The sequence below is a fragment of the Vulpes lagopus genome, chromosome 6, assembly GCF_018345385.1.
Source record: "Vulpes lagopus strain Blue_001 chromosome 6, ASM1834538v1, whole genome shotgun sequence".
NCBI lineage: Eukaryota > Metazoa > Chordata > Mammalia > Carnivora > Canidae > Vulpes > Vulpes lagopus.
The window spans coordinates 130,751,240-130,778,933 of record NC_054829.1 but is presented as its reverse complement, the minus strand read 5'-3'; the positions used below and the strand labels follow the sequence as shown (position 1 = coordinate 130,778,933).

Here is a 27,694-nt window from a genome sequence, read left to right as displayed (position 1 = left end):
TGTAGAAGATGAGTGTTTTAATATGACACATTTACTTAAATCAGTAGAGTTTTATTGTAGTTGTTACTTTTTATACAGATTTTGCGATCCAAAAAGAAAATGAAACAAAGCTTCTGCTTTGTCACCTATAATTGAAAAACAGGATCCTTTAAGGGCTCTTTAAAATAACAACTGATTCTTAGTGCACTTGAATATATGTTTTACAGGTTGTTATGTGAAGGAAAAAAATAGTGGCCAAAAGTAAAGAACTACCTTGTCAGTTAATAAAGCAGAAACGAAAAGGAATGGTTTAAAATGGTATTTGTATGCTCTAAGAATCATGTTTTATATAGAAGGGAAGAGAAGTATATATAGCTAGAAAACAGATCATTAAAGGGTGTTTGCTTTTGGAAACTAGTAGCACTCATTCTTTTGTGCTCAGACTTTTAGTTTTTATTTTTATTTATTTTTTAAAAAGATTTTATTTATTTATTTGAGAGAGAGAGAGAGTGAACGAGCAAGCAAGGGGAGGGGCAGAGAGAGAGGTAGAGAATCTTGACCTCATAACCCCGAGATCATGCCCTGAGCCGAAATCAAGTGTTGGTTGCTCAACCAACTGAGATACCAGACATTTTAATTTTTTTTTTTTAAAAGATTTTATTTATTCATTCATGATAGTCACAGAGAGAGAGAGGCAGAGACACAGGCAGAGGGAGAAGCAGGCTCCATGCAGGGAGCCCGACGTGGGATTCGATCCCGGGTCTCCAGGATCGCGCCCTGGGCCAAAGGCAGGCGCCAAACCGCTGCGCCACCCAGGGATCCCCAGACATTTTAATTTTTAAAACACTAGTTAATTCTCAATTTCACTATATATAACAATGTGTCTAAATAATAATTTTTTACTCATTTAGACAGAGGAGAAGGCTAAATATGGATTATATAGAATTTTAAATGAGTACACAAGGTTTATAAATGTCAAGTAGGGATAGTTAAAGGTTCTTAAATGTAGGAATGCCTTAAAACCTATCTGTAGGCAAAGTATCCATCTATTCATCCTCTACCAGCTGTTACTGAGGGCTGTAGCTGTCAGGCTCAGAGCTGAGTGTCTTGTGGTAAACAAGACCCTGTCTTTGCTCTCACCAGGCTTTCAGCTATATGGAGGAATGAACAATTAAACATGTTATTATAATCAAATGTGATGAGCGTTATGAAAGGATTAATGAAAGGTTTAGGGAGTATACCACTGGGGAATGCCTAGGAGGGCAGAGAGTGCCTCCCTGAGGAAGTGACATTTGAGCATATTTGAAGGGTTTGAAGTCATTAGCCAAGCAGAGACTAGCATGGTTGGAAGTCTGGAGGAAGAAAAACATGGACTATTTGAATTATAGAAGGAATTGAATATGGCTAGAATATGGGTTATGGGAAGGAAAGGGGATTAAAATGAAGCTGAAGAGGTAAGAGAGTCTTATTGCTGACGACTTTGTAAGGTTTGTGTCTCTTTGTTGGGCTTTATCTAAAAGGCAATGCAAAGCCTCTTAAGAGTTTTAAAAAACAAAGTCTGTTTCTTATACAAATTTAGTTGCTTCCCAAATAGTACTGTAAATGAAAAGTAAAACAAGACAATCAAGGCATTACCTAAAATAAAGTCTGAACTCCTTAGCTTCTTATTCAGAACTCCCTACTAGTTGGTTAACTATTTTTATTCACCTTCCACTAAATGGTCTGCCTCTAGATCGGAGCTATAGGTATGCCCATCGTTTAAGCTAAACTAAAAATGATAGAGATTAAGGTAGTCGCAGCTTGCCTTTCTTTCCAGAATGCAAAGCTGCGTGTCTTGGTACAATGTTGTTTCAGGAAAGGGAGTCGTTGTCCCTTATGCGTCCTTCATGCCCACTTGTAAACTGGGAAAGAGGCTTGTGGGTTTTCTCAGGTTCATGAAAGGGCATCACTTAAAGGGGGTCAAAGAACATTTTCAACATAGCGATTAACTTTTCTAGAGTTTTTTTCATCTTTTTTTGTGTCAGACCTCTTTGATCATGTGGTGAATTCCAGCCTCTGGGCCTTCTCACAGAACAATTTTTAAAAATATATAAAATATAATATCTAGGATTACCAAGGAACCAAATACAGTAAAATGTAGCTTTCAGACTATTTTTAATTGTGATATATTAATGCACTTACCTCGTTACTAATGCATTAAATAATGAGAGCTAGTGGCAGATCTAATTTATGCCTGTAATTTCAAACTAGTGATGACCATAAATTATATTTTGAGATATCTGTAATAACTATAAATATGAGAATATTTATGATTTCTGTTGGTTATAAAGTCACAGATATTGCCAGAACTATTGTGATTGTGCCTTTATTTGAAATGAAAGTGCTTACTTTCAATTAGAATATGAGAAGCAGTTTTTCTAGGTCTCATCCATGTACTATTTTCTCATACTTTCCTGCTCTGTAAAAAAAAAAAACCGCTGTTGTTTTTTCCCTAATAACTCATAGTAGGGATCTGAAAGCCATTTTAAATGTCGCTTGAATTGAATACACTTTTATGATCCTTGCTAAGGAAAAAAAATGGCCCTCAACTATGTGGTCGTAATTTTCTTTCTATGTCTCTTAAATTGATTGACCTCATTTAACTTATTGTAGGACATTCTAATTTTTGAACATGTAGTATATTTCTTTAAAGCCTCATGTAATATTTTATGACCTGTCTGTGTTTTGAGATCCCTCTATTTCCAGACAAAAATTTCTGTGGCCGGTGGTTCTCAAATTTGACCACACATCAGAATCCTCTGGAGCACTTGTTAAAATACAGATTGCGAGCTGCACCTCCAGTGGATCTGGGATGGGACTTGAGAATTTACATTTTTAACAAGTCCCTCGGTGGGTGATGCTGATGCTGATGTTGGCCGAGGGGTCATACTTTGAGAACCATTGCCTAGACTATTAGGAATGATAGTGCTGGAAGAGAGCTGCTGCCATTGTGAAAACTCAGTTAATGTAGTAGCTTTTATGATACTGTGTTAGACCTATCACCAAAGATTGTTATTGGGGTGGGGGTGGGGATACTAAAATTCTTTTAGGTTTATATGAGATAATGTAATGAATTCCTATGAATTAATTTATCAGTAAATATTAATTGAGCATCTACTATATGCCAGGCACTATTCTAAGCATGGACTAGAGGGGCAGACCAGACAGGCAACATACCTGCATTCAAGGTGCTTAGAATCTTAGAATCTAGCGGAGAAAGCATGTACATTTGCCATACTATAGAACTGTTCTGTCACAGCTCAGATCACATAAATGAACACCTCCTGAAATTGTTCTTTAGAGTTAATATTTGCAATTAAGCTAAGACCATTTCTTTTCGAACATTTTGAAGCAGCAGAAATTCTCCCTCTTCTTCTGTCATATGATACTCATTAAGTACAGTTGAGATACTGGTAGGCTTCACATTTATCATGTACAAAGTACTTATATTCAAACAGCGTCGTGACTTCTAGGGAGTAAGTGATTCAAAGTTGAATAAGGCATGGGGCCTGGCCTCAAGCTTACCAACTAAATTAAGATACACAAGCATTCAAGGAAATAATACTATGGAGTAGGGAGGGTTGGGGAAAGTTGAGGAAAGACAAAGAATTGCCAAATAGGGTAGCTAATTTAAAGGTTCCACATTATTGCATTATTGCTATGTGGTGGGACATTTTAAGTTTCATCGTGAGGGCATAGTTGACAGTTAGGGCCTCTGGGTTTAGGGGCAGAGGAGCAAGTCAAATGGAATTAAGCATTTCTAAATGTCACCATTTTAATTTTTTTATGTGTGGAAATGAGACCATGAAACCCATGAGCAACTTCTTTTTCCCATTCACAAAATCAGGACAATGAAAAAACACAAATTGTTTGCAGTGTTTAGTTACAACTTGGGAGTGGGTAGGAAATGAGATGGGACTAATTGTTATTTTTAAAATTGTGTTTCTATAATTTTTTTCATTGGATATGTCAGAGAAGAAAATATAACCCATTTCTTCTCTTTCACTTAGGCATTTTTAAGACAGAGTGCCAGTTTTTATAATAGATATCCCATATTCTCCTAAATTAAGGTCAATGCCTGATCGTAATTGGATGTTTGAGTTCTTTCCACTTTGTTTCTTAAAGATTTAATTATTTATTTGAGAGAAAGAGCTCCTGGGAGTGAGGGGTAGTAGAGGAAGAGAATCTTTCAAGCAGACTCCCTGCTGGATCTACCAATTTCTTTCCATCTTTGTTGCTACTAGCTTAGACCAATCTGTAGTTATTTGTTATTATATAGGTTACTACCATGGCCATTGGCCTTCTAATTTCTTGTCTTCATTCTTGGCCTTTCTCCCTTTTACTCCAAGCAATGTATTCTCTACATATTAGCCAAAATGATTTTTAAAATATATTTATAAATTTAATCATTGCACTCCCTGCCCTAAAACCTTTCAGTAGGTTTTTTTTTCTTTTTTCTTTTTTTTCCCTTTCAGTAGGTTCTAATTGCACTTAGGATAATATTCAGAAATTTCAACATGGCCTTCAAGACACTGAATAATTTGGCTCCTCTCACTCATTTGGAAACAATAATAGCAACAAAACCAAAACCCTAAAAAACAAAAACAAAACCCCAAAACCCTAATGTTTAAAATTTCTTTACTATATTGTCAGGAATAGTTCTTAGGGCTTGACATATTAATATATTAATATTCTAAACAACCTTAGTCTGAGTAACCCTTCCAAGGTTAGACAGCTCTTTAAGTGGTAGAGCAAGGATTTAAATTCAGATAGTAAGTAGGGCTCCAGAGTCCAAGCTCTGAAGCATTATACTCTGATGAATTATATTCCACCCCTTTCACGCCAGTACTCTCTCTCTCTCTCACACACACACACACTGTTATCTTTTTGGAGTTCCACAAATCCAAACTTGACCTTCATAGGGTGCTACACTGTTTACTTTCCAGTTTTTCGGTTTCATACTCCTGGTCATTCTTTAGATCTCAGTTTGAATGTCACTTTCTCAGAGAGAGATTGCCTTTAGCTGGTACTCATCAATCTCAACTAGAGACTGTTCTGTTATTTTTGTCCTAGGCCCCCATTTTTCTTTTTTGGTTAGTATCTACAACTTGTGATATAGTAAACTCCCACGATGAGGTGATTAAATAATTCTAAAAACCTTAGATCACATAAAATATGGCCTTATTGTGAGTTTAATAAAACGACCCAACACAGTGTGTTGAGGAAGATGTGTGGAAGGGGTTCCAGGACTCAGATAAAGACCTCCCAGTCAGTCAAAGGTCCGGTTGTGGTTTGGTGCCACCTGGTGGGTAGTTGTGTATTCCAGTGACAGTTGTTTGAGGGTAGAGTGGAAGACGGGAGCCAATTACCACCAGTTAACTTAGCTGAATTCATGTATTCATGGTGTTCTATTCTGTTCTATTTATGTTTATTTAATGTTTACACATGATGCTTCATAAAACCAGGGACCTTATCCTTTGCATTTACTCGTATTGCTCAGAGTTAGGCACCAAGTAAGTTTTCAATAAATTATTTGTTGATTGAATGAGAGAGTAAATGAGAAGACATCACGAACCAGAAGAGAATGCCAGGAATTTTGTATTTTATTTAGAGATTGACAAGCAATATGGTTTAACTAGATGTATGGCTTTGTAGAGGCATATGGTAGAGAGAGAAGTAAGGCTAGAAAGATAGAGTGGAACCAGACTGTGGTGGCCTTTGAATAAAATAGTTATTAGGAACTGTGTGAAATGTGATCTGGAGAAGATGAGAAGTGAAAAGGACATTTATTTTAAGCAACTAGCACATACTAACATAATAGAAATAGAAGGTATAGCTTCTAAAATACTAAGTTGGGGGTAGTAAATAAAGTAAACTTGACCAATCTAATAAAAGGCAACAAAGGAGAAAAAAATGGAAATACAAATCATAAATCAAGATGGTAGAAATAAGTCCAAAACACCAGAAATTATATTAAAATAATCTATTGTGATCTTAACATGAGTCTGTGTTATTTTTAACAGATACACAAAACAAAATGTTATAAAAAGGATAGAACAATATCTTCATCCAAAAAATACTAACCAATGGAAGCTGGTGTAATAAAATAGAATTTAGTGTAAAAAAGTTTTTTTTTTTTAAGATTTTATTTATTTATTCATGATAGTCACACAGAGAGAGACAGAGAGGCAGAGACACAGGCAGAAGCAGGCTCCATGCAGGGAGCCCGACGTGGGATTCAGTCCCGGGACTCCAGGATCGTGCCCCGGGGCCAAAGGCAGGTGCCAAACCGCTGCGCCACCCAGGGATCCCTAGTGTAAAAAAGTTTTAATTGGGGGCAGCCCTGGTGGCTCAGTGGTTTAGCGCCGCCTTCAGCCCGGGGTGTGATCCTGGAGACCAAGGATCGAGTCCCATGTCAGGCTCCCTGCATAGAGCCTGCTTCTCCCTCTGCCTGTGGCTCTGCCTCTCTCTCTCTCTCTGTCTGTGTCTCTCACTAATAAAATAACATAAAATCTTAAAAAAAGTTTTAATTGGGACAGAGACTCTTCAAACTGCTAAAAGGAACAACCCAGAAAATAGAATCATCATAAACTTATATGCATCTAACAACATAGCCTTGAGATATCATTTAAAGTAAAAACTTTTTTTTTTTTTTTTTTTAATAGAGAGAGAGAGGGAGGGAGAGGGGCAGAGACACAGGAGGGAGAAGCAGGCTCCCTACTGGGAGCCCGACATGGGACTCCAGGATCATGCCCTGGGCCAAAGGCAGGCGCTAAACCGCTGAGCCACCCAGGGATCCCCTAAAGTAAAAACTTTTAGAATTGCAAGTAGTGGACATGCCTACAAAACATGAGACTTTAACACACCTCTGCCGAAATTGAAAAATGAAACAGATAAAAAATGAAAAATGAGATCAAAGAATTGAACCACAGGATTGACAAACCTCATAAACTAGAGATATGTGGAACATTGTAACTAACCTAATAAAATGTTGTACAGTGTTATATGCTTTTTTTCAGTTATATGTAGGTCAGCTTTTAACTGTGTACTAGGTTATAGACGAATCTCAACAAAGTCCAGAAAATCTGTATCATTCAAAATGTATCAGTTCATCATAATACAATAAAATTAGAAAATGAGGTGAAAATCAAAATATTTTATATTGGCTCACTAATTAATGGATGAAAGAGAAATGAACACTATAAAATATTTGCAACTAAATAACAATGAAAGCATTGCATATAAAAATTTGAGATGTGATTTAAATAGAACCCACTGGAAAATTTAGTAGCTCTAAATGCACTTATTGGAAAATATGAAAGATATAGTGAGCATATGTTCATCTAGATGGTAATAAACGTCCAACAGAATAAATCCAAATTAAATAGAAGAAATTATAAAGATAAAAAATAAATAGGGGATCCCTGGGTGGCGCAGCGGTTTGGCGCCTGCCTTTGGCCCAGGGCGCGATCCTGGAGACCCGGGATCGAATCCCACGTCAGGCTCCCGGTGCATGGAGCCTGCTTCTCTCCCTCTGCCTATGTCTCTGCCTCTCTCTCTCTCTGTGACTATAATAAATAAATAAAAATTAAAAAAAAAATAAATTAAAAAAAAATAAATATTAATGAAATATAAAAGAAAATAGTAAAACCACAAAGTTTAAAAAAATAGATGAACCTCTGAGAAGACAGATCAAAGAAAAATGAACACTATGAAGAACAAGAAATATGACCAATAGAATAGTTTGAAAATCATAAGAAAATACCATGAACAACCTGTTGCTAAGGACTTTGAAAACCTGTGGACAATTAAAAAAATATAAATGTATGTAAATTACAACTGACTCAAGAAGAAATAGAAAACGTTCAAGTCAGGCTTTTAAGTTCTTTAATTTTACATATGCATTTCCTCATTCAAATAAAATCCATCAGACCCAGGCCTATTACTAAAATTTCAAGGAATACATAAGCCTTATTATACAAACTATTATGGAAACAGTAAAAGAGAGAAAGCTTTCCCAACTTATTTTATGGAGGTAGTAAACCTTAACTTTAAAATGGACCCAGCATTTAAAAAAAGTAAGTTTCTTGCTGAATTTATGTATCATAATAGCTACAAATATTCTAAATAAATAATAGTAAATCTAGCACAGGTTTAAAAAACACAAAATGGGGTCCTTGGGTGGCTCTGCCTTTGGCTCAGGTCATGATCCCAGGGTCCTGGGATCCAGTCCTGCATTGGGCTCTCAGCTCAGCGGGGAGTCTGCTTCTCCCTCTCCCTCCACCCCTCCCTCCTGCTCATGCGCATACCTTCTCTATCTCTCTCAAATAAACTCTTAAAAAAAAAACATGATGACTAAATACATACTAGTAAGGCAAAGAAGGCCATTGGAAAATCTGTTAATATAATTTGCCGTATGAATAGATTAAAAGAGAAAACCCATATAATCATCCCAGTAGATCCAAAAAGCATTTGTTAAAATTCACCATCTTCTGAGACTCTTAATCTGGATTGGGACTTGATAAGGTATCTATATTAAAGATTTATAGCAAATATCATTTATTATTGATATATTTATTAAATAATATCATATTAATTATAATAGGGAAACAGGGTGTCAGCTCCCATCTTTCTAACAAGCATAATTTCCAGGGATTCTAGCGAATGGGAGTAAGAAAAACAACTAAAAGTCATGAAGATCAGAAGGGAAGAAACAAAATTGGTATTCACAATGTTTTAACTAACACAAAAATTCCAAGAAACTGTATAGATTTTAAACCTGCTTAGAGAGTTAATCAGGGTTACTGTATACAGGAACAATAATCAGAAAATGATAAAGAAGATGTGGTGTGTACACACACACACGCACACACAATGGAATATTACTCAGTCATAAAAATAGAATGAAATCTTGCCATCTGTGACAACATGGATGGACCCAGAGGATATAATATGCTAAGTGAAGTAAGTCAGAGAAAGACAAATATCATACAGTTTCATTTAATATATGTGGAATCTAAAAGAAAACAAAACAAACAAAAACCACAAACAGGTCCATTAATACAGGACAAAGTGTTAGTTGTCAGCTATGCTTCAGTAATGAAAATTTAAAAATAAAAAAATTTTTAAAAAAAGATCCCATTCACAACGGTAAAAAAAAACTTAAATAGATATCTAGGAATAAATCTAACAATAATATACAATGCCTTTATGAAAATAATAATTTAACTTTATTGAGGGGCATAAATAAGTGAAGAGATAAACACTTAAAATAGACCAAAACCATTTGATTTCCTTTAATCCTTAACCCACAAACACACATGGAAAGATGGACAAGATAGAGCTGTTGATTCTTCTGCATCTATAGATTCAGAACAATTCCAGTCAAAATCTCGAGAGGACTTGGTTTTGGAGGAATTTGATAAACTCTTAGGTAAAGATCCAAAAATCTAGACAATTATGCAAAAGAACAAATTATAGGGTGCTTGCCCTCCTTCCTACAAGGAATGATTCTAAGGCCCTAGAAAAATTTTATTTTATTTAAAGATTTTATTTATTCATGAGAGAGAGAGAGAGAGAGAGAGAGGCAGAGACACAGGCAGAGGGAGAAGCAGGCTCTATGTAGGAAGCCTGATGTGGGACTCGATCCCAGGACTCTAGGATCATGCGCTGGGCCGAAGGCAGGTGCTAAACTGCTGAGCCACCCAGGGATCCCCCTAGAAAAAATTTAAATGTGTTGTTGGCCTGCAGACAGTTTATGAGGATAGACTAGAGACCCCAGAAACGGAGTAAGAATGTATTTATACCTGGCATTATACCTCTATAATAGACATAGATTTATAAGTCAGTGGGAAAGGATGGACTATTTAATAAGTTATATTAAGATAATTGACTTTTTATATAAAGAAAAAGGTTTAGCTCTCTATTTCATACCCTCTTGTTTTATTTATTTCAGTTGATGTATTCCTTTCTACCCTTTTTTTATTTATGCAGCAGTCATCTCCCTCGCTCATAAGCATCCAATGTAATTTGATTAATACATATTTTTAACATATTGTGTATATGCTGTTGTATATATTTAACATTTATATAAATGGTCTTATGTATCCTACTGTTTCCTACTCTTTTTGGTAACTACTGTTTTTAACATCCATGCATGTTGCTTTATATGTATCTCATGTGTTGCTGCTTATTGCCGCACAATACTCCACTGTAGATATCCATCACATTTTATTTTTGTAGTCGCCCAGTAATGGATACCCATAACTCCTTACTTGTGTCAGCTATTGTTGCATAACAACCACCACCTCCCTAAAGTTTATTGGCTTAAAACGAGAACTAGTTCTTGGTTTTCCTGAGACTGTGGATTAGCCATTTGGTTCTGCTGAGATGAGCTGCGCTGATTTCCCTATCTGTGGTCATCTGTGGATCAGTTGGGAGCTCACCAGTCTAGGAGGGCTTCACCTGGTACAACTGAGCCCTCCTCTCTTCTTTCCAGTTATCTTACATCTTTTTCTTACAATGTTGGTCAAGAACTCTAATATGATGAGGAGTGGTGATAATAATTGGCATCACTATTTTGTTCCTAATCTTGTAGTGTATTTCAAATTTCAATTTGAAGTTTAATGTTTGTTGTAGGTCTTAGCGTATAGGGAATTCCCATCTATGCCTTTGGTTTTGGTTTTGTGTTAAAGATGGTTTTTCTGCATTTTTTGGGTAGATCATAATTTTTCTCCTTTAAATCTATTAATGGGGCCAGTTAATTTATGGATTCTCAGATGTTGAACTCTCCTTGCATTTAAAGATACATGTTGCTCATCATTTTGCTTTGTTTTCCTTTAAGTTTAGGACCTTTCATAAGTAATATGGAAAGGAGGTTTTGGACTACATTTTAATTTCTTTACTACTTAGTACTTATTTTTTCTTTATATAATTTACACAGTTTATACAAGTCATCCACATTTAAACTTAACATATAATTGTTCATAATACTGACTTATTTTTTATATGTATCATCTCTGTGGTTATTTCTCCCCCTTTAGCTTTATATTTGCGCTTTCTTTGTTTTTGATAATTCTTGCCAAGGTCTGTTTTATTAATCTCTTCAGAATCATCTTTTGATTTTGTGAATCTGTACTATTTTTAAAAATCACTGTTCTTGGGACACCTGGGTGACTTGGTTTGTTAAGCATCTGACTCTTCATGATCTCAGGGTTGTGCGATCAAGTTCCCATTAGGTTCTGTGCCGGGTATGGAGCCTGCTTAAAATCATCTCTCTCTCCATCTGCCCCTTCCTGCACCCTCTCTAAAAAAAATTATTGTTTTCTATTCATTTTTCCTATTCTTTATTCTTTCCTTCTATTTCTTTGGTTTTGTTCTGTTGATTTGTCCATCTTTATGAATCAAATGCTTAGCTTGTTTAAGAACTTTTCGTCTCCTGACCTCTGAGTTCTCTTTTGTGTCACACCTATTTGACATACTATATTTTAATCATAATTCATTTCTACATATTTCTTAGTTTCTTTATGATTTCCTTTTTATTCCAGGGACTATTTAACATACATTGGAAGGTAAAATGTGTATTAATTTGACTGCATCAAAGTCTAAATTTTTGTAGGACAAAGGATACTATAGACCAACCAAATTAAAAGTCAAACAGCAGTTTGGCAGAAGGTATTTGCAACACATATCTGAATTATCATCTAGAATATGTTAGCATTCTATAGATCAATAAGACAAAAAGTATCACAGAAAAATGACAAAGGATGTGAGTAGGCAGTTTAAAGGGAAGTATTAATAGCCAATAAGTACGTGAAAAAGTAACCTCAGTACTTAAGTACGGGCAAATTAATACGACAGTTTTTTTGTCAGCCAACAGATGGAAAAAATTTTAAAGTCTGATTATATTGACAAGAATTTGAGAGAAGTGGATACTCTTAAAAACATGTGGAATTTTAGGCTTTCACAGCTACTTTGTGTGAGTGACATAAAATTAAAAATGCACTTACTCTATTATGTAAAAATTCTATTTGTATGTAAAAATTTATATTATATACTGTGGAGACAATCTAGCACGCATGTTTAAGAAAACACGGAGGAGTTTTTTGCAGCATTGTTCATAAAAGTTCAAAGTGGAAATAAATTTATTTGCTGACCAGTAGATAATTTGATGAATAAAGTGGGATAAACTCATGCAGTGGAATAATGTGTAGCATCTAAAAAGCGTAGCTATATTTATTTATACCAACATGGATAGAATGTAAATCTTGAATGGAAAGAAAGAAAATTTTAGCATGGCATATATAGAATAATGTCATTTATGTACCCAAAGCATGAAAAATAGTATGTATATTACTCTGGGATTCACACACACACACACACACATACACAAAAACATAAAAGTGTAAAAAATAGACTAGAGATAAAACTTAATGGTAGTAGTTTCTTCAGAGAGATGGGATGGTGAATGAGAACTGGGGGTGGTAGTATTCAAAGATGCTATCTTCCCCTGTAATGTGTTATTTCTTAGGGAGAATAAAACATTTTTAGGCATAAATAACAAAATGTTAACAGTTGTTGGTTCTGGGTGTTGGGAAGGTGACTGTTATTTTTTATAATTTCATGTATCTTTTAAATCCTCCTCAAAAGTTGTATAGTAGACATGTTCCTAAACTAGGATCATAAGTGACTCAGATTTGTAACCTGGGATGATGGTAATGTTATTGATAGAAGAAACAAAGGAGATTTGTAGATAAAAGACCTTTAAGTACCAGTGGGTTAGCCAAATAAAGATGTTTGCTATATAATTGGAGATTAGAACCTAGATCCAAAAAAATAAGTCAAGCCTGGAGTCAGTGATTTTTGAATCAGTAAAGAAATAATATTGAAAACCCTGGCAGTCACTGGACAATAAATACAATTCTTGGGAGAGTGAAGGATGAAGAGAGGTGGTTAAGGATCCCACTTTGGGAGAAAACCACATTTAAGGGTTGTGCGAAAGTGGATGAAATCAATTGAAATAGGAAGCAAAACAGAACAAAACAAAGGCGGACAGTTTATTCTCATGAAAATTAAATGAAGGAAAGGTTTTCAGTAGCAGGTGATTAATAATGTCACTTGTTCAGAGAAGTAGAGTCAGGTGAAGACTAAGTGGAGATAGATGGATTTAGCAATTCAAAGCTCAGTGATGACCTCTGAGGAACTTTTGGGTGGGTAGAGTGCAGAAGCTCTCTTGTAAGAGTGAAGAAATTAGTTGTTCTGAATATTCCTTTAGGAATCAACCAAAATAGTATTTAACTCCATTATAATTTTTTTTCATGAACAGGCTAAATGAGAATGTGTGTTAGCTCTTACAGTTTCACAGGAATTGAAAAAAATTTCCAGAGTATTCAAGATACTCCTTATTCTCTAATGATAACAAACCCAAGCCCTTGAAATCACTTGTCATAAATGTTATCTATAATATAGAGATCATTAATTATTTAAACTCATTTTGCAGGAGGTCTTGTACATATGGGTGCTTAATAAATGCTATTTGGAAAGAGCCGTTTGTCTAATATCTGTTAGAAAAGACTAGCTACAGGGATCCCTGGGTGGCGCAGCGGTTTGGCGCCTGCCTGACCCAGGGCGCGATCCTGGAGACCCGGGATCGAATCCCACCTCGGGGTCCCGGTGCATGGAGCCTGCTTCTCCCTCTGCCTCTCTCTCTCTCTGTGTGACTATCATAAATAAATAAAAATTAAAAAAAAAGAAAAAAAAAAGAAAAGACTAGCTACAATATCAGTCTTCTAGGAGTGGCTGCTAAGAATCAGAAGCAGTGTGTCTACCTAGCGTAAACCATAGAGTGAAGAGTCAACAAGCTCAAGGAGGGTCTCGCCCAGGATAACTTAATAAGTAAAATGCAGAAAACATGAATCTAAACCAAACCATCAGGTTTTTTTCTTAAGGCTTTTATTTATTTATTTTAGAAAGAGAGGTAGAACATGAGGGAGCAAGGGGGGTGGGGACAGAGAATCTGGAGCAGACTCTGTGCTGCGCTGAGTGCAGAGCCCCACTTGTGGCTCCATCTCACTGCCGGGAGATCATGACCTGAGCTGAAACCGGGAATTGGACTGAGCCACCCAAGTGCCCCCAAACTATCCATCTTAAAAATGGTACATAATGAATCTTTACTCAGTGTAGAGTGTTTGTAGTCCATAAATGCATATGGCAAGGTAGCTTATGATAAAATAACTTTTAGTAATCATGGATCTCTTTGAGAATCTAAAACAAGCCATGGCCCTTCTCTTTAGAAAAATGCTCATTGTACTAACAAAACGTTGGCTTTGTGAACCCCTCATTAAAAATCTATCCTTTATAAAGGCTTTTTATACATATAAATACTTTAACTTTCCAGGGTCATAGTCTAAATGTAGTATATACTCACTATTTCTCTAATTTCATGTATAATCAATTTCATATATCATACTGTCTTTAAGGATTCGACCCTTAGTGGGAGGTCTGTGTGAATTAGGAAGGCTTAGTTTTTTTCTTTCGTTATATAACTTAGTGCTACCAGGTGTAATAATAGATGCCTAGGACAGAAACTTGCTCAAAGCAAGTGCTAGATAATTACTTGTTGAATAAATGGATGAATATGCGACTATGGGTTCAAACACCTTCATTTTAATAATACTTTATAAAAACTGACTATTAAGTAAAACAAATCAGCAGTATAAAAAACTGCAAATAGATAATAGCATAAAATGTGAAATAATTCATTTTTTTCTCTGTAAATCTGTAGACTACTTCTACATCAGTTGTCAAGGCTGATGAATTAAGCTTTGCTGAGTGGTCCTAAATCACTTGATTTCCAGTTTGTCCTTGATAAGCATATTTTTCTTATAGTGTAGTTTTCTTGACTTTTTTTCTCCTAAACATGGCCAACACATCATATCCCAGCTTTAAATTTTGTTAGTGATTCAGTTGTATCAGAAAGCTTAGACCATCTGGCCTCTTCTTACTCTCCTACCATTCACTCTCCTACCATTCAAAAATTAAGCAAATTTTTTTTTCCATTCTTTTTCTCAATTTGTCAGAAAGACATTAACCGTTGCTTTAACTTTTGACATTAAAAAGCAAAACTTCAATCATTTTGCAACTTGTAGTTCATAAATACAGTAGCAGTAAAAGGGATTTAACTTTTAATCTATTTTGGGGTACCTGGGTGGCTCAGTGGTTGAGTGTCTGGCTTCGACTCAGGTGGTGATCCTGTGGTCTTGGGATTGAGTCCACGCCCCGCCCCGCCCCCCACCCCGCCACAGCAAGGAGCCTGCTTCTCCCTCTGCCTCTGTCTCACTCATGAATAAATAAATAAAATCTTTTTTTTTTTTTTAAGGATTTTATTTATTCATGAGAGACACACAGAGAGAGGCAGAGACAGAGGCAGAGGGCGAAGCAGACTCCATGCAGGGAGCCCGATGTGGGACTCGATCCTGGGATTCCAAGATCACCTTCTGAGCCAAAGGCAGATGCTTAATGGCTGAGCCACCCAGGCGTCCCTAAATAAATAAAATCTTAAAAAAAAACCCTTTTCGGGATCCCTGGGTGGCGCAGCGGTTTGGCGCCTGCCTTTGGCCCGGGGCGCGATCCTGGAGACCCGGGATCGAATCCCACGTCAGGCTCCCGGTGCATGGAGCCTGTTTCGCCCTCTGCCTGTCTCTGCCTCTCTCTCTCTCTCTCTCTCTCTGTGACTATCATGAATAAATAAATAAAATCTTTAAAAAAAAAAACAAACCCTTTTCATCTGTTTTTTAATTTCTAAGTTTTATAGAAGATTGCTCTTTAGAATTTTTGACCTTGAAATCATAAGATACTACATGACTGATCAAATTATTTAATTTCTTGGGCCCTCAGTTTTTCCTGGCAGACACAGGCAGTGGGAGAGGGAGAAGCAGGCTCCCTGCAGGAAGCCTGATGTGGGACTTGATCCCAAGTCTCCAGGATCATGCCCCAGGCCAAAGGCAGGCGCTAAACCGCTGAGCCATCTGGGCTGCCCTAAATAGGTGATTCTTAAATAACTCTCTCATTGTTAGAGAGTTGTTATTACTAACACAGGAAATTGGCATCCTTCTTCCGAATTGTAGGAAGATAACATTAATGCATGGAATGTCTACTCCCTTAGATTCCAACCCATAATTCTTTTTAAACTTTAAAGTCTGTGCCTTTTGTTTTTATTAGTATCTAATAGAGCACATAATTATATATTTGGTTTTTAAAATGTAATGTATCTAACTTATGGTAGTGAGGAAGAGAGATCATGATATTCAGGTTCTTTATTTTTTGAAAACCTCTAGGTGATGTTTCCTCTAGGATTTTTTCAATCTGTAACATTTTATGATTCTTTATACTAGTTAAATGCAAAGCACAAATGAAATCATCAAGGTAATCTAAAAATAAAAACATCTGAAACTTATATGGTACTGGAAACAATTATATATTTATATCTCTCTCAAGAATGTTTTCCATTTTGGTTACTATGGGACCGTAAAATCAAAAAGCCAAAAGAATCTATTTTTTTTTGTTATATTAGACTGTAATGATAATGATTATATTATAAAGACTTATTTTTAAAATGGAGAGGTTGGAGGTTAAGAGTTGATGCCCAGACTATAAAGAATTAAGAAATGGGAAGAACTGCTCAGGATTCTGTAGTTGAAAGTTAAAGTTATTTATAAACTTTACCCTTTTTTAAAAGCCTAAGCTGTGAAATGTAACAAGAGTTTAAATGCCTTCCTTCTGTATTAATTTTCCTTTGCTAACAAATTACCCCAAATTTAGCAGCTTAAAGCAGCAGCCATTTATGGTAGTTTTTATGGGTAAGGACTGGGGAGTAGCTTACTTGCTGGCTGTAGCTCAGGGTGTTTCCTGAGGCTGCAGTCCTCTGAAAGCTTGGTTAGGGCTGACGGGCCGGTCTTCTAATTAGCTCAGATGTAAGTAAGGCTGTCGGCAAGATACCGTTGTTTCTTGCCTAAAGGGCCTCTCCAAAGTTACCTGAGTGTACTCATGACACGGCAGTTGGCTTCCTCGTAGAGTGACCCAAAAGGAAGGGATCAAGCGGACTGTTTCTGAAGCCCCACACCATCACTTCAGCTTTATACTGTTGGTTAGAAGTGAGTCATTAAGTCCAGCCCACACTCAAAGGGAGAAGGGGCATTAGGTTCTATGTCTTGAAGGAAGGAATATAAAAGAATTTTCAGGGATGCCTGGGTGGCTCAGTCGGTTAAGCATCTGACTCTCAATTTCGACTCAGGTTACCATCTCAGGATTGTGAGATGGAGGCCCATGTTGAGCTCCACACTGAGTGTGGAGCCTGCTTCAAACTTTCTCTCTCCCTCTCCTCCTGCCCTTCCCCTGCTTGCTCGCTCTCTACAAAAGAAAAGAAAAAAGAGTAATTTTAGATGAGAAAATGGACAGGTACTAAATGCATTATAATTAATAGAAAGGTCTTGTTGCTTTGGTGCTTCAGTGGTGTTTGAGGTTAAGGGCTCTGGAGTTGGTACTTGAGTTCAGATCCTGGACCAGCCTTCCATGCACTGTATGACCTTAGTCAAGGAACCGTAGATTGCACATGTGTAAAATGAGGACAACAGTAATATATATTTCACAGGAACATGGAGAGGACTATGTGAAAAAAGTGAAGGTAAAGCATGCAGCATAGTGGCTTTTGTTTCAGGAAGAGGTAGCTATTTATTTATTTATTTATTTATTTGCCCTCGTAGGACATAGCTGGGATTTTGATGTAGGAGAGATCTTTCTGTAATGTCATTAGTAGAGTATGAATTTCTCTCGTGTCTACCATGATAAGCTGTCCTTACTCGGTTTTTTGTTCTGCTTATTAACACCTGCTTACTCTTGAAGACTTGAGAAATGCAGAGGAGTGTGCACACGTGCATACAGTAGATTACATTCACCTATTCACATGTCCTACAGACTTTGAGTCATGATGGTGGTAGAAATACGTATTTAAATCTTGGCACATGTGTATTTTCACTATCTTACTGTGTTGTTAAAGATCTTTCAAACTCTTTTTAATGGAACAACCCATTGAGTGTCTTACTTCCTCAGGCAAGGTCCAGGAAGTGAAACTCCTGGGGTCAGAGTGTGTGAGCTTCTTTGAGGCCCTTGACATATAGGGCCACGCTGCTTTCCCGAGAGTCCGCGCCGGTGGGCCTCAGCCGCCGCCGCCGCCGCCGCCGCCCCTTACTTGCTGTTCCCAATACAGTGTTCTCGGTTTCTAGGAAGCGTTGGTGGCCCTCGAAAGCCTGGTCCGGTAGCAAGGCGGGACCGCAGAGAGCCCGGGGAGTTGGGTTTTCACAAGGGCCGTACGTTCATAGGCGTATTTTCCGGCCTTTCTGAGCCCACACTGCAGGATCAGGGGTGGATGCAGCCCCTCTGGCGCTCAGAGGGCAAGGCGGGGGGGGGGGCACATAGGGTCAAAGCGTCACATACCGCCGACCTGCGAGGGTCCGTCTCACGAAGCCGACTGTGGGGTGGCAGGGGCCCGTCCGGCCGCAGGCCGAGTCGTGTTCTGCGTGTTCCTCCTTGAGCCCCGCTGCCCCGCGGCCGCCGGAAAAGTCAGGCCGCCTTCAAGGGTGCGGCGGCGGCGGCTGGCGGGGCAGACTCCGCGTCCGGCACTTCTGGGGAGGTGCGGGGGGCGACGGAGCTCCCGGCCGCGAGGCGCCTCCGGCCCAACAGGTGAGGGGCTCCCCGGGTTCGGGGCCGTGGCCGGGCGGTGGCCTCCGGCCGCTGCGGCGGGGCGGGGCGGGGCGGGGGGGACGGTCCCGGGGGCTCCCGGCGACTCACGGTGCGGACGGCGCTGCGGCGCGGCTTCGGCCCTCGGGGTCATTTCAGTGAGGCTTCCGCGGCGGCGGCCCCGCCGTCTCCCTCCTCATCGTCCTCGTCCTCGTCCGCCGCCGCGGCCCGAGGTGGCTCTTCCGGGAGGCGCGCCCGGCCCCTGGGCCCTGGGCCCTGTCCGGGCGCGGGCCTCGTCGTCGTCCTCCTCGTCGTCCTCCTCCTCCTCCTCGTCGTCCGCCGCCGCCTCCCCCGCGGGCCGGGCCGGGCCGGGCCGGGCCGGGTCCCCCTCAGGTGCGTGCGGCCGGGGCGGCGCCGGCGGGCGGGCGGGCGTCGGGACTTCCTGTGTGGGCGCGGGGCGGAAGGATCGCGCCGCCCGCCCGCCGCCGCCGCCGCCGCCCCTGCCGTTGGTGCTGGGCCGCTGAGCCCCGCGGCGGGAGGCGGGCGGGAGGCGGGAGGCGGGCGGCGGGCGGGAGGCGGGAGGCGGGAGGCGGGCCGGCCGCGGCTTCCTGTCGGCGCGCAAGGATCCGGGCGTGCGAGTGTGTGCGAGTGCGTGAGTGTGTGGGGCGCACGGCGTGGCCCGGCCGCGGGTTCCGCCTCCTCCCCCGCCGCCGCGGCTCGCGGTGGAAGCCAATGCGAGGCGGCAGCTCCAGCCCCGGGTAAACATGGCGACGTCGCTGCAGGAGGGGCCCACGAACCAGCTGGATCTGCTCATCCGCGCCGGTAGGGACGCGGGAAGTGCGCCCCGCGCGCCGCGGCGGCCGGCGGGGGGCGGGGGCGGGGGCCGGGGGGGCCGGGGTCGGCGGCGGCGGCGGGCGCCGTCACGGGGCGGCCGGGGAGGGGGCGGCGAGCGCGGCCATGGAGGCGGCGGATCAGGAAGTGAGCGCGGCGGGGGCGCCTGCGGCCGAGGGGCGCTGTCGCCGCGGGCTGCGCTCGGCGGGCGGCGGCCGCGACCCGCCGCAGCCGACCCGGGGCCCGGGGCGCGCGGCGCGAGCGCCGGAGCCCGGCGCCGGCAACCAGGAAGTGAGCGAGCCCGTTGTCCGCCGCGGCGCCTGCCACGCTGTCCGCCCCTCCGCCTCCGCCCGCCCGCCCGCCCGGGGCTGCCGCGGGGCCCGGGGTAACGGTCCCCCGCGGGGAGCCGGGGGTGCCTCGGGGCCCGCCTCCCGCCCCTGCCCCGTCCCTGCCCGGTCCCCGCCCGCGGGCTGCTGCCCGGCCCTCGGGGGCGGCGGTCCCGGGGGAGGACGCGGACGACGGCGCGGGGCGGCACGTTGACCGGGGCGCACGGGGGCGCGGGCGGGCGGCGGCGGCGGCGGCGGCGCGGGGAGCCGGGGAGCCGGGGAGCCGGGGCGCCGAGCGGCCCCGAGCGGCCCCGCGCGGCCCCGCTGCCCTCCGCTCCCCTCCGCTCCCCTCCCCTCCCCCAGGCCTCCCACCGCAGCGGAAGCGCCGCGCAGAGGACGGCCCGGCGCCGATTGACGGGCCGCGGGTCCCAATCTGCTCGCCGACAGGTTCCAGGCGAGAACGCTGGCCGCGGGGGGCGGGCCCGGGCGCTCGCCGGCCAATGGCGGCGGGGCGGGAGCGAGGCTGACAATGCTCGCCTGGAATTGGAGGGAAGAGCAGTGTAAACACGGAAGTGGCCGCCGTGGGGGATGTGCGGCGGCGGCGGCGGCGGAAGGGCCCGCGCCGGGGGGACCCCTGCACCGTCGGGGGGGGCGGCCTCGCAGCAGGACTTTGAGCCGAGCGCGGGGCGTCCGTGCCGCGGCCGGGCGGGGCGGGGTGGGGCGCGCAGCGGCCGGCCTCGCACCCTGTAGCGCGTCCCATCCCACGACTCGGAAGGCCCCAAGGAAAAGAAAGTCACAGTGCGCGGCGCGGCCCCTACAGCACGTTTCCCGGTTATTTCGGGCACGAGCAGGAACTCAAGGATCGGGAAGGAAGACCTTGGGGTCCTGCGTGTACGTTGGGTCGGTTAACGCGGGCACATGGCTCCAGGGCCGGTGGAGGTGCCTGCGCCCGTGGGTCGCCCCGGGGAGCCCCGAGCCTCGGCAGGTTCCGGCTGACGTTGCCAGCGAAGATGCCGCTTCGGCGAGCGTCGGAATCCGGAATCGGGAAGCGGAGCGGCCGCAGGTGCCTGCGGGGAGCGCAGCCTGTGTCTCCCGTCCGGGGAGGGCGGCTGCTGGCTTCTGAGGTTGAGCGTCGTGGTCCGGCCCTGGCGCACCGCCTCAGTGGCTGGGGACCTCAGCAGCTGAAGTGCCCTGTGAGGGACGCCTTACACCGTCGTGCTCAGATTGCTTCCTCCCCCATCCATGTGGCCTGAAGCTCTTTACAAGCCCCTGCCGTAGGAGGACCCTGAGGCAGGTGTGCTGACGGCCCGTGCTGGGGAAGGAAGGTGGCCGAGAAGGAGAACCACGATCTCACTCAGTAAAAGTTCGTGTTGCCGCCAGTGTCCGGGATGTCGGGAGACGCATGTCTGTGAAGGTTGCACGTGTGAGATAGAATGGTGCCCCCCCCCCCCCCAGGGGCTGTGTGTTAGGCTTGGTTCTTCCTTACAGAGCTGTACAGTCTGAGTGAGGGGACGGCTGTGAATCTCCCTAGCACGGAAATGCTGGTATCACTACAGTGACTGCTGTAATGGCTTGATTCCTAGTGCTCCGATGACTGACGTTAATGAAGACTTACAGAGGCCGTAAGCTTTAGGTTGATATTGGCAGCATAACTGTTGCTTCTAAGCAATTACAAAGCACTTAGTATTACCAGTGCTGTATTGTTACATTAGGGTACCAGGGGATATACTCTTGCTGTTAATTTCCCTTCTTTTGAGGCTTAACGATCACCTTTAGTCATCAGCTTCAGCTTTAGTTACCAGCATTTTATTTTATTTTTTTTTGCTGTCAGAAGAGTCTGAGTTAAGAATGAAATAAATAAGCTTGTTCATTAAAGATCATTTATTTCAACATACAAAATACTTTTGTGGTGAAGACTTGACACATTTTGTGAAACTTTGACTTATACCGTGATGTATGAGAAAGAGCCTTGACCTGAAGTCAGGAGAGGAGGATCGCATCTCACTGTCACGGAACTAGCTCCGTGCTAGTGACTTAACTTCTTTAACGCTTCATATTTTGGTAAAAGGTCAAGATTGGCTAGGTGATCTCTACATGACTTTTAAGGCTCTAAAATTATAAGTCATTTCAATAATTTAATGGAAAGTGAAGGCTTCTTTTTTCTTTCTGGATTTTTTACATTACACGGTGTGAATGAGGTGTGTCTGTAAGGTCATTACATAATTGGGAGGTTCGTTTCTGCTAGCCAGTGTTTGTGCCAAATTGGAACTTGCAGCCAGGTCGGTCTTACATTGAGTGAGACTAGGATACAGTTTTGGATCATCTTCATATATGTATACATAAAAGTTATATATATATATATATCTCATATATGTATGTATACAAACACATAGTTAATCTTTCATATATAACAGATTACAGGAAAAACATGCCTATAGGGAAAAAGTCTTTATGTGACAGTATTGTGTACCTATGATCTAGATTTCCTGGAAGATTTTCAGTTTAAAATGTTATGCCTTCTTGTTTTCAAGTATACTTTCTTTGACTTGTTTCTTCTTTTTTTTGAGAAACTGAGAATTAAATTGGAGAATTTGAGAGTTGAGAGATACGGTCACCCAACTTTTGTTCTATTAGGTCGCTGTTATTAAATGGGAGGGAGGGAGTTTTCTGGAAATTTAGCTTAAGTATTTTAACTGATAAGACAAATCTGTCTAGTTTGTCAAAGTTCATTGTGAAATTTGAACTTGAAAATCTTATTTCCAGTTTACTGTAAATGGAAATATCTGGTATCAATCTTGAAAAGTTAAATTTGAAAACAATTTAGGGTGTGAAAAGATGAAGCATGTGTTGAAATAAAACTGGAAGAATGGCACTCTTTATTTTTCAAGATCTATTTATTTTAGAGAGTGAGCGTGAACACAGCTGGGAGGGGCAGAGAGAGGGAGAGAAACTTCAGCAGACTCTGTGCTGAGTGAGCTTGGACTCCAACGGAGCCCAACGCGGGGCTCAATCTCACAGGAAGGACTTGAGCTGAAACCAAGAGTCGGAGGTTGAACTGACTGTGCCACCCAGGCCCCCAATAAAAAAAAAAGGAAAGAAAGAAATAAAAAATAAATTATTTAAAAATGTGTTTAAGAAATTACTTTTCAGAAGTCATTGCAGTCTTATTAGTAAAATTCATGAAAAAAATGAGTCAAAGAGTAACATCAGTATTTAAGGACTCAATCAGGATAATTCAACATAAAACAATTTCCTTTAGAAACATGTGGCTAGTGGAGAAGGGCAGGCAGGAGCATGTTCTTGATAATTATTTAGATACCTTGTGTTATCTATAGCTTAAATGTTCAAAGGGATGCAAAGAAAGTATTTATGAAAAACTTGACAAAAAATCCTTTATGTGTAAGTGGACAAAGTGCTGCTGTACTTAACGGAAAACAGAGTCATCATTTTTCATCTGTACACTTGTTTAGAAGCTAAAGCTTATAGAAACATGAGGATAGAATTGGGTGTTACTACTATGTTTGGTAATAAATTATAGCTGCAGTTCTTAAAGACTAAAATAAAATCTCTGATCTGAGGATCTGGGGAGTCCCCAGACTCTTTCAGGGAGTCTGTAAAGTCAGAATTGTCTTCATAATAATTCTAAGACATTATTTGCCTTTTCACTTTCAGAGTTTTCTAGAGGCGACGTGATTTGATTTTACAGGAAATTCAGTGAAGAAGCAAGTAGGAATCCAACTGCTTTCTACCATGTATTAAAAAGATTTACCAAAATGTACAACAAAGCTACTCACTAATTTTATTATAGAAAAGCTATCTTTTCATTAAATTACTTAAAAGTGTTGGGTTTATTATCTTAAATGAGTTGATAAATATTTTAATGTCTTCTTAATTTCAATTCCGAATAGAATAATGTCTAAAATCAGGACTTACATAAACAGAATCTCTTTGTGGTCCTCATTAGTTTGAGTGTGAAGGTTTCTTTTGACCAAAAAAGTTTGAGAGTAGCTGTATTGCAGTCTTGTTTGTTTGTTTTTTGGGTCTGCACTTTTCAGTACCATAGCCAGTAGCTATTGTATGTGTGGCTGAAAAACTGAATTTTTAATTTTAAAAAATTTTAAAATGTAAACTTAAAAACAAGCTGTGGTAAACTTTTATATTGATTACATCTTGAAGTGACAATAGTTTGGCTATCCTGGGTTAAAGGAAAGGCATTAATTTCAGTTTCCACTTTTTAAAATCTGGCTGTTGGATATTTGAAAATTATATGTGGCTCACGTATTTTCATCAGGCAGCTCTGTTTTAGAAAATAATTTTAGTTCCTTTTTCCTTTTAAACTTTTAAATTGTAACTATATTGATTAGAAAGTCAGAGAAACCAGAAAAGATGGAGTGTCCCAGAATTTCACCTTTCCTTCCCCCCCCCCCCTTTTATTACATTCATTTGTATTTTTCACTCACCTATATGCCTTGGGCATTAGAAGATAAGCTGTGGTAAGTCAGGTGCCTGCTTCTGCCTGCTTGAGGGATGACCTTGTATTATTAGTTTATGGTCTTTTGCTTGTAGGGACATACTACTATCATTTAAGGAAGGGTTTTCTGATTTTTTCCCATTGCTCTCAAATTAAATTGCTATTAATTTTTATTTTTGACTTTAAGAACTTTGTTATGAGCTAGATCCATGGCCAGTATTCTCTTCTGCAAAGCTGAGAGGTATGTCTCTTGTCAGACTTAATTACCAAGTTTGGTATTTTGTAACAGCTGTTGAGTGAGTCTGGAATAGTCTACCATACAAACACCAGTTGATTAGAAAGCTGGAAATGGAACAAGAAGACTTTTACCAATAGTAAAGGAGGACATGAGCAAATTTGATTTTTGGCACTATGATTAAAGTTAAAATTCTTTTGAAATTTATTTGATACCTTTATTTCTTCAAGAGGAATTGACCAGCAACACCAAGTACTACTCTTTAAGTAGAAAATGATACCTGTCAGATTACTTTTAGCTTCATTGTTTCTATTTTTAAAAGGAATTGCTCCCCCCCCCCCCATTAATTTCATACACAGGTCTAAAAAGATACTAGTGAATCAAGTTTTAAGTAAGAGATAAGGATTTTTCAGGCCTTGCCTATAGTGTGCTTATTTGCTTCCTTGGATTGTACAACACTGTTAAATTCATGTTTATCCTTAAGAATTGTGCATAATTCTAGTTTAAATTGTACTTTAATTACTGAGTTAAATGAAACTAATTGAAAAATTCTCAAAAATTATCAAAAACTATTGACATATCAACAAGAATTTTTTTAAAGTGCTTTCTTTTTCAAATGGTGAAGTATTCTTGGAAACTGGTAGGTACACTATTGTAAATTGATCTAAGTATGAGCTGTTAGGTATTTATTTTATTCGCATGTGCTCAGAGTTACTTGATAAAAATGACAAAAAGTAAAAAAAAAAAAAAAAAATGACAAAAAGTAGAATTAGAAAGCATCAGAAACAAAAATCAGTGCTCTACTTAACAAGCTGTTAGCTTACAGAGTAAATTATTTTATACCTTTCGTTAGTTTTGAACTGCTTTATTTCCATTTGTGTTTTTGATACTACTGTTTGTTTCTGAACTATTAGTACAAGCCTCACAAGGCCAGAGATCCATTCACACATTTATCTTTCACATTTATAACACAGGGTCTGGCATATGTGGTAAATGCTCAACACCCAAATGTTGACTGTACATAGAGTACTAGATCTGATTGATAATATTCACAGAGAACGTATGCATTTTTGATATTCTCACCCTAAATTTAAAATACGAATTAATAAACTGCGTTCTTAAGTTTGTATGTGTCCTGTTTTACTCTGTAAATGTAAAATATCTCTGGGAAATAATATGTTGAATTTAGGGGGAAGGGGAATTTGAGGTCAGAGATAGGAGCAAGAAAATACACTTTTTAAGAAATGACTTCCAAGGACATGACTAACATGGAATCATGGTTTTATGAATGGGCCTCAAACTACATAAAAACCTGGGGCACCATTACTTGTAATTGTTAGGCATGCTTCATTTTGCTTATAACTGAAAACACTAAAAAACCTGGGTAAAATTCTGTTGCTGTATTATCAAGTCTTTGAAGCACTTATTTTAATATGGCAAGGTTTTTTAGGGTGTGTCTTAATACAATTACATAAGGAATTAGTTTACCCGGGATAGTTTATTAATAGCACCTAAGACAACACCTAAATTGCAACACAAGCAGACTTTAAAGAGAATGAAGTTCCTATAAAACCCTGAGAATTTGCTTTCCAGGGTTCTTTAGTATATGTGAGTATTGTGGGAAGCACTGAAAAAAATTCTTGAGAATGGTAATATATTTTATACTTACTAAGTTTCTTAAAGTTGAGCTAGAAGGACTGATTGAATCCTTTGCTTCAGTGAAGCTGCAGATAAGAGTAAGCAGGGTCACCTAAAGATAGATTTACTTAGAGGTTTGGCTGCCTCTCTGGAACTGTTTAGCTTTGAGCAGATTTCCATAAATGGAAAGAGCAACTGGAGAGACCCAGTACCTTGGTTGAGAGTGTGGATGATGTGCAACAGGTGGTAAAACAGTCGCTGGATTTTTTTTTTTTTCTTTTCTTTTCTTTTAATAAATGCTCTCCAACTGACTGCTGTTTAAGGCTTTATATTAGCATTTGGTGAATTTTATGATTAAGTAAATTTTCTTTTTCAATTTAAAGTTTGCTGGAAGCAGTTTCTAAAAATTTGTATCGTTAGTGTATAGAACTTGTGAATTTGTGATACAGTTTATAAGATATGTACAAATACTTCCTTTTAGTCTTTTTAGAGGACATCTTGAGAAAAATCTATCAAATTAAAAACTTACATATTCATGTTTCAGAACCAAGTAGAATATCCAATATTTTAAAGGTAATATCATTTATATAAGTTTGTGTTTGAATGGCCAGTTTCCCTGGGTTGTTCTTAACCTTAATATATAAAAGAAATCCTTGCGTGCCTGTTGTATTAAAAATCTACATTGGGAATTGTAGCAGATAATAAAGATGAAGTAAGATAGCCCCCACAACCTCAAGAAACTTAGAATCTTAACAGAAATGATAAGAAATTATCACCATTTATTGAATTCTTATCCATCTGCCAGGCATTGTACATGTTTTTTTTTTATGAGTATTACCTCACTTAATTCTCACAACTGTATGAGGTTAAGTGATACTGCTCCGTTTTGGGAAAGAGGAAACTGAGCCTTACAAGAAATTAAATTGCTGGTCTAGGGTAACCTGTAAGTAGCAGAGTCTAGGACCCAACCTTGGACTTGAAAAGCCAAAGATCGCTGTATACTTGACTTTTTCACTAGTTATTCAAGCAGCACAGCATAATAGGGTAAGTGCTAAAAGGGAGTTACAGAAGGTGGCAGGATTGGAAAAGGCTTCAAGGAAAACAGACATAGCAAATTAAAAGCAAATTTAACAGACATTGCAAATTAAAAGCAAATTTATTGGGTAAAACCAGAAAAAAATTGAGTGAAGTCTTGAAGAAGAAGAGACAAAGTTATTGGGAATTGAGTTCCTGGGTATCTGGCGCTGTGCTGGTGCACTCACCTCTGAAGGTCTGTAAGAATCCGAGTAATTCGTTTAACTGAGGAAATGCATGTTTCTGACTGATTCTGCAAGTTCCTGCCCCTGATTTCAGTGGCTGTATGTATATCACGATACATCATTGACCTCCTGGGATTGTTCATCGCCAGCCATCCTCCCACCACCTCCAAGTTAGTTTTGCTCT

At 40.5% G+C, this 27,694-nt stretch overlaps 2 protein-coding genes across 16 annotated transcripts in view; both read left to right on the top strand.

Annotated features, from left to right (window-relative positions):
• ELF2 (E74 like ETS transcription factor 2) overlaps nt 1–27,694 on the top strand; it is a 95,649-nt gene that overhangs the window by 56,379 nt on the left and 11,576 nt on the right. For 4 of the 15 annotated variants that reach the window (XM_041758748.1, XM_041758745.1, XM_041758746.1 and 1 more), the window contains exon 1: nt 19,440–19,572. The exons of 8 other annotated variants lie outside the window; for them this stretch is intronic. In XM_041758748.1, the coding sequence (XP_041614682.1) occupies nt 19,515–19,572 (58 nt within the window). In that variant the 5' untranslated portion in view covers nt 19,440–19,514. Of the gene's footprint in view, nt 1–19,439; nt 19,573–20,839; nt 20,971–25,370; nt 27,681–27,694 lie in introns of those variants that run through there. 3 more of the 15 variants (XM_041758752.1, XM_041758751.1, XM_041758747.1) reach the window with 2 other exon arrangements.
• On the top strand, nt 20,496–22,892 carry LOC121493120 (translation initiation factor IF-2-like). Its single transcript, XM_041758758.1, has 2 exons — nt 20,496–20,632; nt 20,677–22,892. The coding sequence occupies exons 1-2, from the start codon at nt 20,496–20,498 to the stop codon at nt 21,158–21,160; spliced, it is 621 nt and encodes a 206-aa protein (XP_041614692.1). The 3' UTR covers nt 21,161–22,892.

Excerpts from the sequence above, each read along its gene's own strand:
- LOC121493120 (XM_041758758.1), top strand. The coding sequence starts at position 20,496 with ATGTGCGGCGGCGGCGGCGGCGGAAGGGCCCGCGCCGGGGGGACCCCT. Across the intron at positions 20,633-20,676 it reads GCGGGGCGGGGTGGGGCGCG|CGGAAGGCCCCAAGGAAAAG; the intron begins CAGCGGCCGGCC and ends CATCCCACGACT.